We start from the raw sequence: 13809 nt of genomic DNA, 5'->3' as shown, positions 1-13809 counted from the left end.
TATTTGAAAAGAAAAAGTTGTCAGTCTGACCTGGGTCCTGGAGAAAATTCCGATCCAGATGCAGGCCCTAGCATCAGTAGTGGTCAGAAGAAAGCAAAACTGGTATACTGGGAACAAACCGAGCCAATTTCGCTATGCGTGGTGTGCGGGGGGGAAAGGATCGATATGCTTTTTGTGACATTTGTGTTTGGTGGTGTGCCGTGTGATTTTTCCTAATGTGAAATATGTGCCGTGGCTCCAAAAGGTCAGGAAACACTGCTCTATCTAATGTGTCCTAAAAAAGAGAACACAAGTAAAGAACAAAAGAAGACATGGAAGGCCTAAAAAATAATCTAAACCAGATGAACAGAAGCTGAAAGCAATGTCAAAGGCCTGGGAGATGCATCTGCCCTTTCAGTTGATCCATCTACTCTTCACTGAAGCCTTATCAGAAATGGTCTCAGTGGAAGGGTGGCTCTCAAGAAGCCATTCATAAGGAAGGAAACCAGGGAGAAAGATAGTTTTTGTTTGTTTGTTTTTTTAGCATGACAATGATCCCAAACACATCACCAATGCACTAAAAGTATACTGGATAGAAAACCCCCCAGAGCCTAGACCCCAATATTATTGAAGCATCGTGGGGTCATCTTGACAGAGAGCAGAACAAAAGGCCGCCAACATCCAAAGAGAATTGAAATGTCCTCCAAGAAGCTTGGAGAACTATTCCTGAAGACTACTTCAAGAAATTGCAAGAAAGCTGCCTAAGAGAGTTCCAGCTGTGCTGAAGAATAAATAAAATAAATAAATGTGCTGCACCTGTTTCCCATTTTCAAGGCAAAAAATAAAGAAATAAGGGGTGCCTCAAGACTTTGCACAGCAATGTATGATACTTTGTTTGAAATGCAGACCTAGAACCAACATGCTAAGTCCCTTATGGTTTTCAGCTATACATTTATCCACCGGACTGACAGATATTTTTAAACATGTAATGTAATGCATCAAAACTTGTTGGGCTGTCAGAAAACACTGACCTCAAAGAAAACCTCAACTGTAAATGTTTAGCAGGTGCTTCTATTGGCATCGGGACAGGTTGGTAACAGTTTTGTTCCAGGCTGTACACCAGATTGTCTCTGTTTTCCTCTCAGTAGAAAACTATAACCGCATGACCAACCCGACTGCCAGAGAAGACCCATGATATGAGAAAATCAACCTATGCAGCGACCTTAGTATGTGACTCCAGAGTTAATTTCGCAAGTAAATAACTAAACAGTAATATATTACATGAGCCAAGACAGCAGTCAGACTAAATCACACACTACCAGCCAGCACCACATTTTCCCCCAAAGGCCAACAAGCTAACTGAGCCATAAATAGTGGTTGTAAATATTCTTAGAAGGTGAGTTTTTACAGCAGTAAGGTTCTGTATTTGCCTCTGGTTCAAAGTAAAAGCAAGATACAAATTACCTAAATGGCTTTATGCTTGCTGAAAATTTGTTACAAATTATTTAATTGTATTTGAAAATATTAGTGTTCTTTTTTTTCCTCACTGTGAATTTGTGGCCATCGGGCATGATAACATAAGTACATCAATGCATATTTCATTCTATAGTACAAGAAAGTAAACTGGCAGAACACATCACTGGAGACTTCTTATGGCTTTTGTAAAGCTAGTTTTTACAGGCTAATATTTGTATGTTGTTCTTTTGCTTTTATGCATTCTCCTAAATATGTAAATATTAGTTTTAATGTGCCATCTTAAAAGTTATATATATAGCGACTATCACAATTTGGGATATGTGTGAAATGTGACCAGCATAGCTTGACTTCATTTAACATAATTCCAAGTATCACACAAGTGAGCGCCTGTCTAGATACACCTAAACTTTCCTAAAAGCAGGTAGCTGGCTATTATTACTTCCTTCCAACAACACAGGCATGCCTACACTCCAATCCGAAGCCATGATTAGATTCAAATTGGTTACAGCAAAGGCAATGGTTGATCAATACTCTAATTTAACAACAATCAATAAACAGCCAGAGCGATAAAATATTGTTATGAGTGAACCATCTGAAAACATGGGGTTATAAAACTAGCACAGATCGGTTAATTCCTGTGAGGTACACAAGAATCATGCACAAATACTGTACATGAAACTGTTGCCCACACACTTACACAGGTCACAGGTCAAAACTGTTATACCTCCAAAACAAGCCATAAAAACTGTACTTTTATATCTATAATAATGTTTTCTTTTTATTACCTGTTCTTACTTGAGTTCTAGCTTATTTTTATTACCCATTCTAACTTTTTATTACCGTACTCCAAGTGTGGTTGAATTGAACCATAAACTCAGCAACTACGTGTCTACACCTGCTTTTGCAGAAATGTCAGATCTCAAATGTCAACCAAATCGTTTTTTTTTAAAGTTCAATTTTTAATCAGCACCACTTTTTATACAAGACAACAAATATACCAGGAACTTGTAACCGCTATACTCTTTATTTTACTGGCCAGCTGCAGGTTCTATGAAGCTCTACTGGTAAGTGTTTGAGCCACCATTTACTGCTTGTCATAAAAGGCATTTTTTGCAATAAGAGCATCTACAGCTTGCTTTCATTTTGCTCACAGGACTGATTGCATGCATCTCTTTTTCTCCCAATTTAACACTAAATTGTAGGTCGTTTTCATTCTGCAATTAACGACTGCAACTTAAGAAGTCAGCAATTCTTTTTCCCAGCAATACCTTGATGGGGACGTAAACACATGCATGGCAAAGTGAATACAACGACTTACCAAATGGTTGGTGGTTCAGATCCCTCCACTTCCAGATAGTCATACTTTTCCTCTGTCTGGAAGTCTGTAAAGATGACAGAGATGGTGTCTCCAGGTTCGGCCAATAGGATCCAAGTACAGTCGGCTTGGTTACCATAGTTGCCGGGGTAACCGGGACTGGTCACCACCCCACTGCCGCCCCTCACAGTGCCCCCACATGTGTCCTCAGCTGTCAATCAAATCAGAGTGACAAATAGAAAACCTGGATTAGGGAGAGGAGGAGGGACCGAGGGGCGGACTTTTTTTTTTTTTTTTAATTGAATTTCTTGCTTTTGGAATAAATTGTTTTAATTTTCACAGCTATATTAGACTGGGTGAGTCAATCGACAATTTAGTATAATCGATTCTGTCTGTTTACCAAATTAGCAATTAAGATCTCATTCTCAATATAGCTAACATTATTTCTTAATCAATCTTACAGATTAAAGTTCAGCCAGCCCAACTCCCCAACTCTCTCCCTCTAAGAAGTGATTTTTCTCAGTCACTGTAATTTTTAGTCTTACGGGTTCACTCTTTTCTCTACAGTGTGATTGTTATGCTGTGTCTGGATTGTTAGAGATGGATAACTTTCTCATGACACATCAACTGTAAAGTCATGTTAAAACCATATTTTGGAAATATGGAGCTCTCACATAGCATTTCAGATATGAAAATTAGCACGTACAGTAGATACTCTGAACAGCCCTTTATGGACTATAAGTTATCTGCCTTTAAGTCTGTACATGTCATAGAAAATTATTGCTTTTTTTAGCCAGTTAGAATTAGAAGTGGGGTTTAAGGGTTAGGCTGCAGTTCCTGTCACACCCAGAGCTGCTGTCCTCTCCTCCAATAATAGGGTAAGTTTCCAGTTTCTCCAATTCCTGAGCTCCGCTCTCGTCTCCTCCAATCACCACCTAGGAACTTTAGATTCAAATGTTTCCCAATTGGCTTTTTTAAAGTTAATCTTTCAATTAAACCTTGATTTGGTTCAAAACATATGGAACAGATGTGAAAATCGATTTGCCTGATTTTCTTTAATTGGTGATCACATCTGATTTCGAGCATTGTCAAATTGACAGTAGTACTGATTATTGTATAACAGATAAAGACACATGGATTGCGCTGTGCACACGGCATAAATTATACACATATAATTTATACAGATACACTCAGTGAGAAAAAAACATACTACATTGGACCTTGTGTCACTGGGACATTGGCTGTATGGGAGGTTATTTCAGAAGAGTGTGCTCAATTCACTTTTTCAAAATACTTTTATCTACACATACTTTTATCTACACATATGTTTTAAATACCCAATTCATTTCTGGATATTAAAAAGAAAATGCTTATTTTTTGCATTTTAAACAGTATTTATCAAAAGCAAATTGAGCCTTGCCAGTATCACAGTGAGAAAAGATACAATGTTGAACCTTTTTTTCGGAGAGCGTCCAACTTTAAACATGGTATAAATTATACCTGTATAATTTATAGTTATATACATAAAAGAGGCAATACTGCATGTAGCACACTCTTAAAGCAGACATGCGTTTCCGTACATACCAGCAAGTGCAATTTGGGATGACACTCAATTAAATGGAATTCCCATGTTGACATAATTCAGTTTCAGACACGACAGAGGAATACCAAATGCGCGTCCCTTAAACTGCACTCACTGATATAGTGAAAAAGACATATCCTTTACAAGAGTGTAGACAGGCACTGTCAGGTATACATGCACGCTTTTTTTTGGCTCATCCAGGCAGTGCTGCCCCGGGGGGATGCATGTACAGATGACAGAGATAAGGTAGGGACCAAACCACGCTCCACCCACAGGATGGGTGAAGAGAATAACTTTGGTCAAAGACTCACAGACTCTAGCAACAGATGGTGACCCATAGAAATGAATAGAAACGTTACTAAAAGATACTAGAAATCGGACAGAACACTGAGTAGAGACAGGAAATACAAAGAGGCTAACAGGGGAACATAAATAGATAGGAACAAATAGAGACAAACAGAAATATAGTGAAACAAACAAGCAAACAAAAAATAGAGATCAGATTGAATTAGGCAAAGTGTTGATGCAAACAGCACCAGATAGGAAATGAGAAACAGAATGAATCAAATAAGTGGTTAAAATGAATTTTAAAATAGACCCAGACTCATTTTTTTTTAATAGATCAGAGTATGAAGTTAGGAACAATACACATTTCCACTGATTCTGTGTCATTAGTAATGGTGCCTGTGTCAAAACATTAAGCGGTGTTCCACATTTGCTGAGATGGAAAAAAAATGTTGTGCATTGTCCCGAACTACAGGTGCTGATGTGCTGAGAATGAAGCACAGACATGCATTATTAATTTGTTAACAATTTATTAATTTAACACAATTCACACAGGCCCTTGAACCTGTCAGTCATACAAATAGACAGACAGACAGACAAGCAGGCAGGCAGGCAGGGCAGGCACTGACAGACAGACCATTCAGTTATCCAGGCAGACTCTCATTCCTCAGCTCGACAGGTAAGGAGATTTGTGTAAATGACCCAACACACCGAACCAAGACCTGCTGAGACCCCATCACATTTGCAGGAGTGCAATGAACAGTGGTCTGTTTGTGTATGCGTATGCTTGTGTAATTGTATGTGTGTGTGTGTGTGTGTGTGTGTGCGTGTGCCTGTTTCCACACCATGGGAATGAGCTGCTTGCAGGATGACAGCTGTCACTGGTTTATCATGACAACAGCAGGGCGTCCACGAGCACCAGTGGACACACACCTGCAGCCACGCACACATACAGGCAGACGTGCACGCCCATGCACACACCTCCACCAGCCCTCCAGCTTAGTGATGTGACGGCTGACAGACAGGTGGAATATCCTCAAGGTGCACTGATGTGTGTTTTATTGAGCAAAAGGAAATTAACTTGTAAAAGGAAAAAAAAAAGCTTGCATTGATCTGCAGAATATAAAATTGTGTGCTTTAATATAAATGCTCGATTTAAATGAATGCTGTAAATGTTACTAAACTAGGATGTAGCAACTATATTTGTCCGATGTGTCTGACTTCCTTAAAAAATAATAAAAATTTGGATATTAAAGAACCATTGTTTTAAGATAGCAAAACAGCATTTTCCTGTTTGTATCCCCTGTGTATGAGTCGCACAGCCTCCCTTATTAGTATCTCCTGAGCTTATTATTAGGCATCCAGAAGTAGCTCGCTGGCTAGTTTCAGTACCGAAGCAATGCAAGATACATCAAACATCTACAGTTTGCAAAACATATCCCACACCCCTGTATACTCGAAATAGCAAAAACTTTATAACTCACTTTTAAAAGCGACACCTTGTCAAAACAAAGATAAATGGCACTCGCAGTCACAGTAAAGGAAGGTGCACAAGCAGTCAATTTAAGACCAGTAACAACAACGCTAGTCTCCAGAGCACATGAGCTGATAACTCCACAGAGTCAAACGCAATAACTAAAATCATAAGTTATCTTATTTGCAAGAACATGTGTCCATATAGAGATGTTAAAAACGTAGGATTCAGACAAATTAAACTGAATCTAGAATTGATGAGTTTGCAGCACTCCCTGAAAAACATCCCAGCAGTGTGCTGTGCGATGATTGGAGGCAGCAGCTCACATCAAATAAAGTTTTGCTGCTGCAGCACTTCACAAACCACAGACAAGAAAGTGATTTAAAAGAGCTGGAAGCTGTCTGCCAGTTAGCATCCGAACGAAAACTATAGTATTATTGACTACATATAACAAAAGACAGTGTTATTTCATACAGTGCTGTGGTGCACTTTTCTGTATATTTATCACACTTTCACATTTCAGATCATCCAAGCAACTAATTTTCATATTGAACAAAGATAACCAGAGTAAATACAAATTGCAATTTGTAAATTATGATTTCTCAGATGGGAAACGGTTATCCAAACCTAACTGGCCCAATGTAAAAAAGTAATTGCCCCCTAAACCTAATGACTGGTTGTGCTACACATGGCTGGAAGAACTGCAATCAAGCGTCTGTGGTAGCTGGCAATACGTCTTTCACATTGTTGTGGAGAATTTTTGTCCCACTCTTCTTTGCAGAATTGTTATAATTAAGCCACACTGGAGGGTTTTCAAGCATGGCCGAACTGTTTAAAGTCATACCAAACCATCTCGATCTGATTTAATTCTGGATTTTGATTACGACACTTCAAAACCTTCATTTTGTTTATTTTAAGACACTCAAAGGTAGAGTTGCTGATGTGTTTCAGATTATTGCCTTGCTGCATAACTCAAGTGAGCCTGAGCTTTAGGACACAAACTGATGGCTGCAAATTCTCCTTCAGGATTTTTTGGTAGAGAATTAATGGTTTAATCAGCTACAGCAAGTTGTCCAGGTCCTAAGGCAGTAAAGAGGCCCCAGACCTTCACGCATCCACCATCATGTTTGACTGTTAATCAAATGTTCTTTTTATGAAATGCTGTGTTAGTTTCACATCAGGTGTAACGGGACTCAAACCTTCTAAAAAGTTCAACCTTTTTCCTGTCAGTCCACATAATATTTTTCCAAATGTCTTGGAGATCATCAAGATGTTTTTTGCCAAATGTGAGACAACCCTTTGTGTTCTTTTTGGTCCAACTCTCCCATGGATGCCATTTATGCCGAGTCTCTTTCTTATGGTTGAACCGTGAACTCTGACCTTAACTGAGGCAAGTGAGGCCTAAAGTTCTTTAGATGTTGTTCTGGGGTCTTTTGGGACATCTTGGATGAGCCATTGATTCACTGTTGGAGTAATTTTGCAAGGCTGGCCGCTCCTGGGAAGGTTCACCAGTTCCCTCCATTTGTGAATAATCTCAGTGTGATTCAGTAGAGTCCCAAAGACTTAGAAATTGCTCTGGATAGTGCATTATGTGTTCCTTTTTGAGCTCTTTTAGGCTACTTCACTTTGTCAGACAGTTTCTGTTTAAGTGGTTTCTTGATTAAACAAGTCTGGCAGTAATCAGACCTGGGAGTGGCTCATGATGCTGGACTCAGTTTTTTTCAAAACATGTGACTCATCACAGTTAATTCATGATTGAACAACCAAGGTAAATTACTTTTTCACACAGAACCAGGTAGGTTTGAATAGAAAAGCTGCACATCTTTGTCTAATATCATTTTTTTGATGATCTGAAACATATAAGTGTGACAAATAAGAAATCAGAGAGGGGCAAACACATTTTTCAGAGCACTGGATATACTATGAATATTATATTGTTTATTGTCAAAGCTTGCTGTTAGATGCTTTGACAAAAGCCTTTTTCCAAATTTATCATTATTGTATGAAAATATGGAGCCTGTAACTCATTATGAAAGCCATCATTTTAGCTGACACACGATGCAATTAGGATCCTCACTAATTCTGTTGTGTGTCATCTAGTAATGGCAGGCCTGGTCAGAGACCGCTTCAGGAGCAGCTGCTCTAATAAAAAGAGACATTTGTTGCGTGTTCACAGGGGAGGGTGTGATACCTATAGCCAACTCTGATTACCTTCTGTTAGTGTGCAGCAGACATGGCATGAAACTAGTCAGATTTCCTTGTTGCACCTGCTAATTTTGGATACTGCTTGCTCCTGCCTGATCAATCATAATGACACATCTGTGTGACAGTGTTAAATATTACCGTGCCTAACCTTACATCTCCTACCGCTCCCTGGTCTATCTCAGCTGCAGTATAAAAGGAATGCAGCATAATTAATGTAAGTTTTTCTAATTTTAACCCTTTAACTGACTAAAAAAATGCCCGATTCGTTAATCTGCTTTACCCACTGAGCTGTCTTGGCCTGCTCTCCTTATTTCCCTTTAAGCTCCAACAGTAGCTCAACACTCCTGTGGTCCAGATTATAGTGAGACACTGGCTCAAACTGTATTTCCTTAATTATAAATAAGCACAAAACTCCCAAAATCCTTTATCACGTCTTCCCAGATAAAGGTTGCATATAATTATTTTCACTTTCAGAAATTACATACCGTATTTTCACGACCATAAGGCGCAGTTAAAAGTCTTAGATTTTCTTCAAAAAGTGCGGCGCGCCCTATAGCGCGGTGCGCCCTATGTGTTGTAAGGAGGACGTAGTAGAGAACACCATGAGAACGTTAAAGGGTGAAGTGTGGGCGTTGATCGTATATACCGGGACAATCGCACATACCTGTATAAAAGAACAGGTATGTGCATTATGCAGGACATCATTGTTTTAACAACCCTGAAAATGGCAAAGAGACACGCTTACGAAGCACAGTTTAAACTGAAGGCCATCAGCTACGCGGAGGAACATGGAAATCGAGCAGCGGCGAGAGAATTTAAGATTAACGAATCGATGATTCGCAAATGGAGGAAGCTGGAAAACAAGCTCCGGCAGGTCAAGAAAACGCAGCTGAGTTTCCGCGGACATAAGGCGAGGTGGCTCGAGTTGGAGGAAAGACTCGAGCGGTGGATCATCGAGCAAAGAGCGAGCGGGAGAAGCGTTTCGACGGTCACCATTCGGCTAAAAGCAGTTTCACTAGCTGAAGAGATGAACATTGAACATTTCCAAGGAGGTCCGTCTTGGTGCTTTCGTTTTATGAAACGGTGCCATTTTTCCATCCGGACCAGGACTACGGTAGCGCAGCAACTTCCAGCGGATTATAAGGAAAAGCTGGCCATCTTCCGCTCCTACTGCAGCAAACACATCGGCGACAAAAACATCCAGCCCAGCCACATCACAAACATGGACGAGGTCCCGCTCACTTTTGACATCCCGGTGAGTCACACTGTGGAGAAGAAGGGGACCAGCACGGTAGCGATACGCACAACGGGGTATGAAAAGTCTTCTTTTACTGTTGTGCTTGGCTGCCATGCTAATGGACAGAAACTGCCGCCTATGGTGATTTTTAAGCGAAAGACTTTGCCTAAAGAGAAGTTTCCAGCAGAAATCATCATTAAGGCAAATGAAAAGGGCTGGATGGATGAGGAAATGATGAAAGACTGGCTGAGGGAGGTGTATGTAAGGAGACCAGGTGGTTTTTTCCACGCATCACCATCGCTGTTAATCTGTGACTCTATGCGTGCCCATCTCACAGCCGATGTGAAAAAACTTGTGAAGCAAATGAACTGTGAGCTTGCTGTCATTCCGGGAGGCCTGACAAAGGAACTCCAACCGCTGGACATCGGTGTGAACCGCCCGTTCAAAGTAAGGCTGCGAGCGGCCTGGGAGCGATGGATGACCGGTGGAGACCACAGTTTCACTAAGAGTGGAAGGCAGCGCCGGGCGAGTTACGCCACAATTTGCCAATGGATTGTAGATGCTTGGGCTAACATGTCTGCTGGCACTGTTGTTCGAGCTTTCGCAAAAGCCGGCATCGTTTCCGAGGAGCCGCACGGCACGGAAAGTGACTCTGAAGATGAAGACAGTGAACCTGGCATGTTTGATGGAGATTTAGCGCAGCTGTTCAATTCAGACACAGAGTATGAGGACTTCGATGGGTTTGATTGATGATAAAAATGTGAGTACCAAACTTTGTTTTGCTCCTGCTTTATTTTTAAATACGCACACTTGTATGTTTGTGTGTTGTTGATGATGACGATTATTGGTAATAAAAATGTGAGTACCAAACTCAGTTTTGCTCCTGCTTTATTTTTAAATTTGCACACTTGTATGCTTGTGTGTTGTTGATGATGACGATTACCGGCAATAGAAATGTGAGTAAGGTACCGAATTCAGGTTTGCTCCCGCTTTATTTTTAAATACGCATACGGTACTTGTATGCGCCCTATGGTCCAGTGCGCCTTATGTGTGTGTTAAATACAGTAAGGGCACACATAACTGAGACTGCGCCTTTTAGCACAGTGCGCCTTATGGTCGTGAAAATACGGTAATGTTCTTCAAAGACCTGCAATGATTCATTTATCTCTTTCAATACCCCGGTCAAGAAAAGTTTAACATCATTCAATCACATTTTTTCTTACAACTGCAGGCTCAACACTTTGTCATGAAACGTTATCAAACGTTTCTATTTCCCTCATCAAACAGCTCTCTTGAGAATGTTAAGCCTTAAAGGTTGTACTTCAGGATTATGTGATGCAATCTAGCACATCAATCCTCCGACACTGACCAAGACAAAAGATGCCTTGGAACAACACCTTAGGGTGACTACACCAGACAGCACTTGGGATCTCATTATTAGCTGCCAGAGCGTCTCTCCTCCGTTTGCATTTGCCTTGGCTTACTGCAGTTAAAAGTTACTCATTGCCTCTATTGTACTGCTGCGAAATTGTCAAAAAATGTTCTTGACCTTCGCGCCAGCTGATGATACGAGCGGCTGTGTCATCAATCACCAGTGATAAAGGGCCATATGTTCTGGTTAGGCAACTCTGTTCTGTACAATGCCCAAAACTAACTAGCTTTATTATTTCATTTTGAGCTAACAACTTCAGTGAGATCGAAAATAGAATTTTATTACAAATGAGTCTGATCAAGATTGTAAATCAGTTAAGCTTTTAATTTAATATTTGCCTGATAATGAAGGAACACAGAGATTGCTGCACCTACAGGCAACATATAAGCTCACTTGAACACAAAAAAATAAATCTGGTTGATTATTACATTATTAGTAGAAGTGACTGATAATGATTATTTTTTAAATATCAATTAAAAACGCTGTTAAGATTGAACCAACAATTGTCTGTAACAGTCAGCCTAAAGCTATTATATCAAGAGCTATGGTTATTTCCAGATCATATCTTATCTATCCATCCATTTTCTTCTGCTTATCTAAACCAGGGTCACAGGAGCCTATTCCAGCTGTCATGGGGGGAGAGGTAGAGTACACCCTGGACAGGTCATCAGTCTGTTGCAGGGTTAACACAGACAAATAGCCATCCACGCTCACTTTCACACCTATGGTCAATTTAGAATCACCTACAAATTTAACCCCATGCATACCTGGACTGTGGCAGGAAGCTGGAGAACCCGGAGAGAAACTGCGCAGATACGTGGGTGAACATGCACATTCCACACAGAAAGACCCCAGGCTGGATTTGAACCCCTTGCTGTGAGGCAACAGCAGTAACTACTGTGGGGAAGGCTGTGGCTCAGGAGGTAGTACAGGTTAGTGGATCAATTCTCCAGGTTCTCCAGTCGAAGTATCCTCGGGCAAGATCCTGAACCCCCAGTTGCCTCCAATCAATTAGTGTGCGTGTGAATGTTAGACAAAAGGCTTATGTATGGAAAAAAAAGTGCAAATGAGGATTGTAGTAAAAAGTGTTTTGAGTACTCATCTAAAGTACATAAGCACCATCTAAGTACACATTTAAGACTGTGCCACCATGCTGCTCCCTTATCTAAAGAAAAATAAATGGATGAATCAGCATCCATGAATAGATCTGCATATAGCTAATAATTAGCAATAAGTGTTTAATTTGATGCATTTTGCACATCACGGGTATATCATGACACTGGTTTTGTTTTAGGTGTTGTGTACACAACAACATTCAGACCCATGGAGGGTAGAAATAAGATCCACATAAAATCATCAAATCCATTAACCTGTGCTAACACAACAGTAAGGCCCCAAGATTGTGGTTGGGTGCATATTTTAGCCTGTTGTGCTTTTAGACATCTGATGTTTGATTGATTAACACTTGCTGGTGAACTTTGTTTCAAATGACAAACTACAGGTGAAAGATTCACAAAGAACCGTGAAGAAATGTCTTATGATCCCATCACGGAGGATCAACCTAAATAAATCTATAGGCAGAGACTGCTTTGCTGTCTGTGTGCACTGCTGTGATCTCTTCTCCGCTTTTATTTCAGACAGTAACCTGGGGAGGCGCAACACATACTCATGCCCCAGTGCACTGACCCACAGGAGGAGGGAAAGTGTGCGTGTGTGTGTGTGTGTGTATGGAAGAGGGTGCTTTATGTGTTAGCCTGTGAGAGGGAAAGAGAGGTAGTGTTTGCCATGTTGCCTTCATTTCTTATCACATCAGTGAGTTGGTACTGGCCTTTTCTTTGCCTTTCCGCCTCTCGCTCCCTCTCTGGTTGTTGTTGTAACACCATCTCTCTTTTCTTCCCTACTGGTCTCCGCTTGCTATACACCCCTCCTCTTCCTTTTGCTGCATGAAGATTATTTTTCGTAGTAAAACATGTCCTCCACTGCCCTCGGCTCATTTAAGCTGTTTCTCCCACGCGCTGCAGTCCCAAACTTGTCCAGACATTATACATCAGCAGTGCATGTGAGAACACAAATGTCTAACGCGGTCAGATCAGATATTCAACAGTCTTTAACTGTCTAGCTCTCTAGTGTGATGTCCAATAGTGTGAGAACAGCACAAGTAATGTCCGATGAATTTACAGCTAGCGAGTGTTCAGTCTGTGTCCTTCGAGGACCAAACCAGTACAGTAACACATCAGAAGGTTTGTGAGAAAGGACATTTTCAGACAATGTCCCAACCTGATTTTCCAGTTCATATGTGAAAACAGCTTAAGCCCCCACCCACCAACACCAACACACGCACACACACACACTTTATACTTCATTCTCTTTTTCAAATTCATCCCCACTCACTCTACCATCTCCTTCCTCATCATCCCCCTCACCCTCCAACTCTCCATCTCACTCTCTCTCTCGCTCCTTCTCTCACATGGCCCGGGGTGCTTTGATCACTCGTTCTTAGCCTCCTTATCCTGCTTCCCTCTCTCCCATCCGTTCATCCCGTCTTCCCTACTGTGCTGTCATCAATATCGCAGTCATCTGAGGATTCCTTCTTTATCCCTCTCTGTCTCCCTGTGTCTTTCTTTAAGATCTTACTCCCTTTGCTTTTCACTCTCCATCTCTTACTCTCTCGCGCTGTCTTTCTGCTGATTGATTTTACGTTTAATGGCTTTTCTGGCCTCATCTCTTTCTCTCCTCTCCTTTCACTGTCTGTCCCACCTCCCCCCCCCCCCGCAACCCCTCCACCCCCTTTCCTTCCTTCTGTCCCATAACTCCATCGCCTTTC

At 41.0% G+C, this 13809-nt stretch overlaps 1 protein-coding gene across 7 annotated transcripts in view; it reads right to left on the bottom strand.

Annotated features, from left to right (window-relative positions):
- csmd3b (CUB and Sushi multiple domains 3b) overlaps positions 1–13809 on the bottom strand; it is a 380853-nt gene that overhangs the window by 173382 nt on the left and 193662 nt on the right. For 6 of the 7 annotated variants that reach the window (XM_040020932.1, XM_040020933.1, XM_040020934.1 and 3 more), the window contains exon 5: positions 2774–2981. In XM_040020932.1, coding sequence (XP_039876866.1) covers positions 2774–2981 — 208 coding nt within the window. The remainder of the gene's footprint in view (positions 1–2773; positions 2982–13809) is intronic. The other variant, XM_040020938.1, reaches the window with a different exon arrangement.

This window comes from Simochromis diagramma, unplaced genomic scaffold (assembly GCF_900408965.1).
Source record: "Simochromis diagramma unplaced genomic scaffold, fSimDia1.1 OVJJ01000753.1, whole genome shotgun sequence".
Lineage (NCBI taxonomy): Eukaryota > Metazoa > Chordata > Actinopteri > Cichliformes > Cichlidae > Simochromis > Simochromis diagramma.
This window is presented reverse-complemented; position numbering and strand designations above follow the sequence as displayed.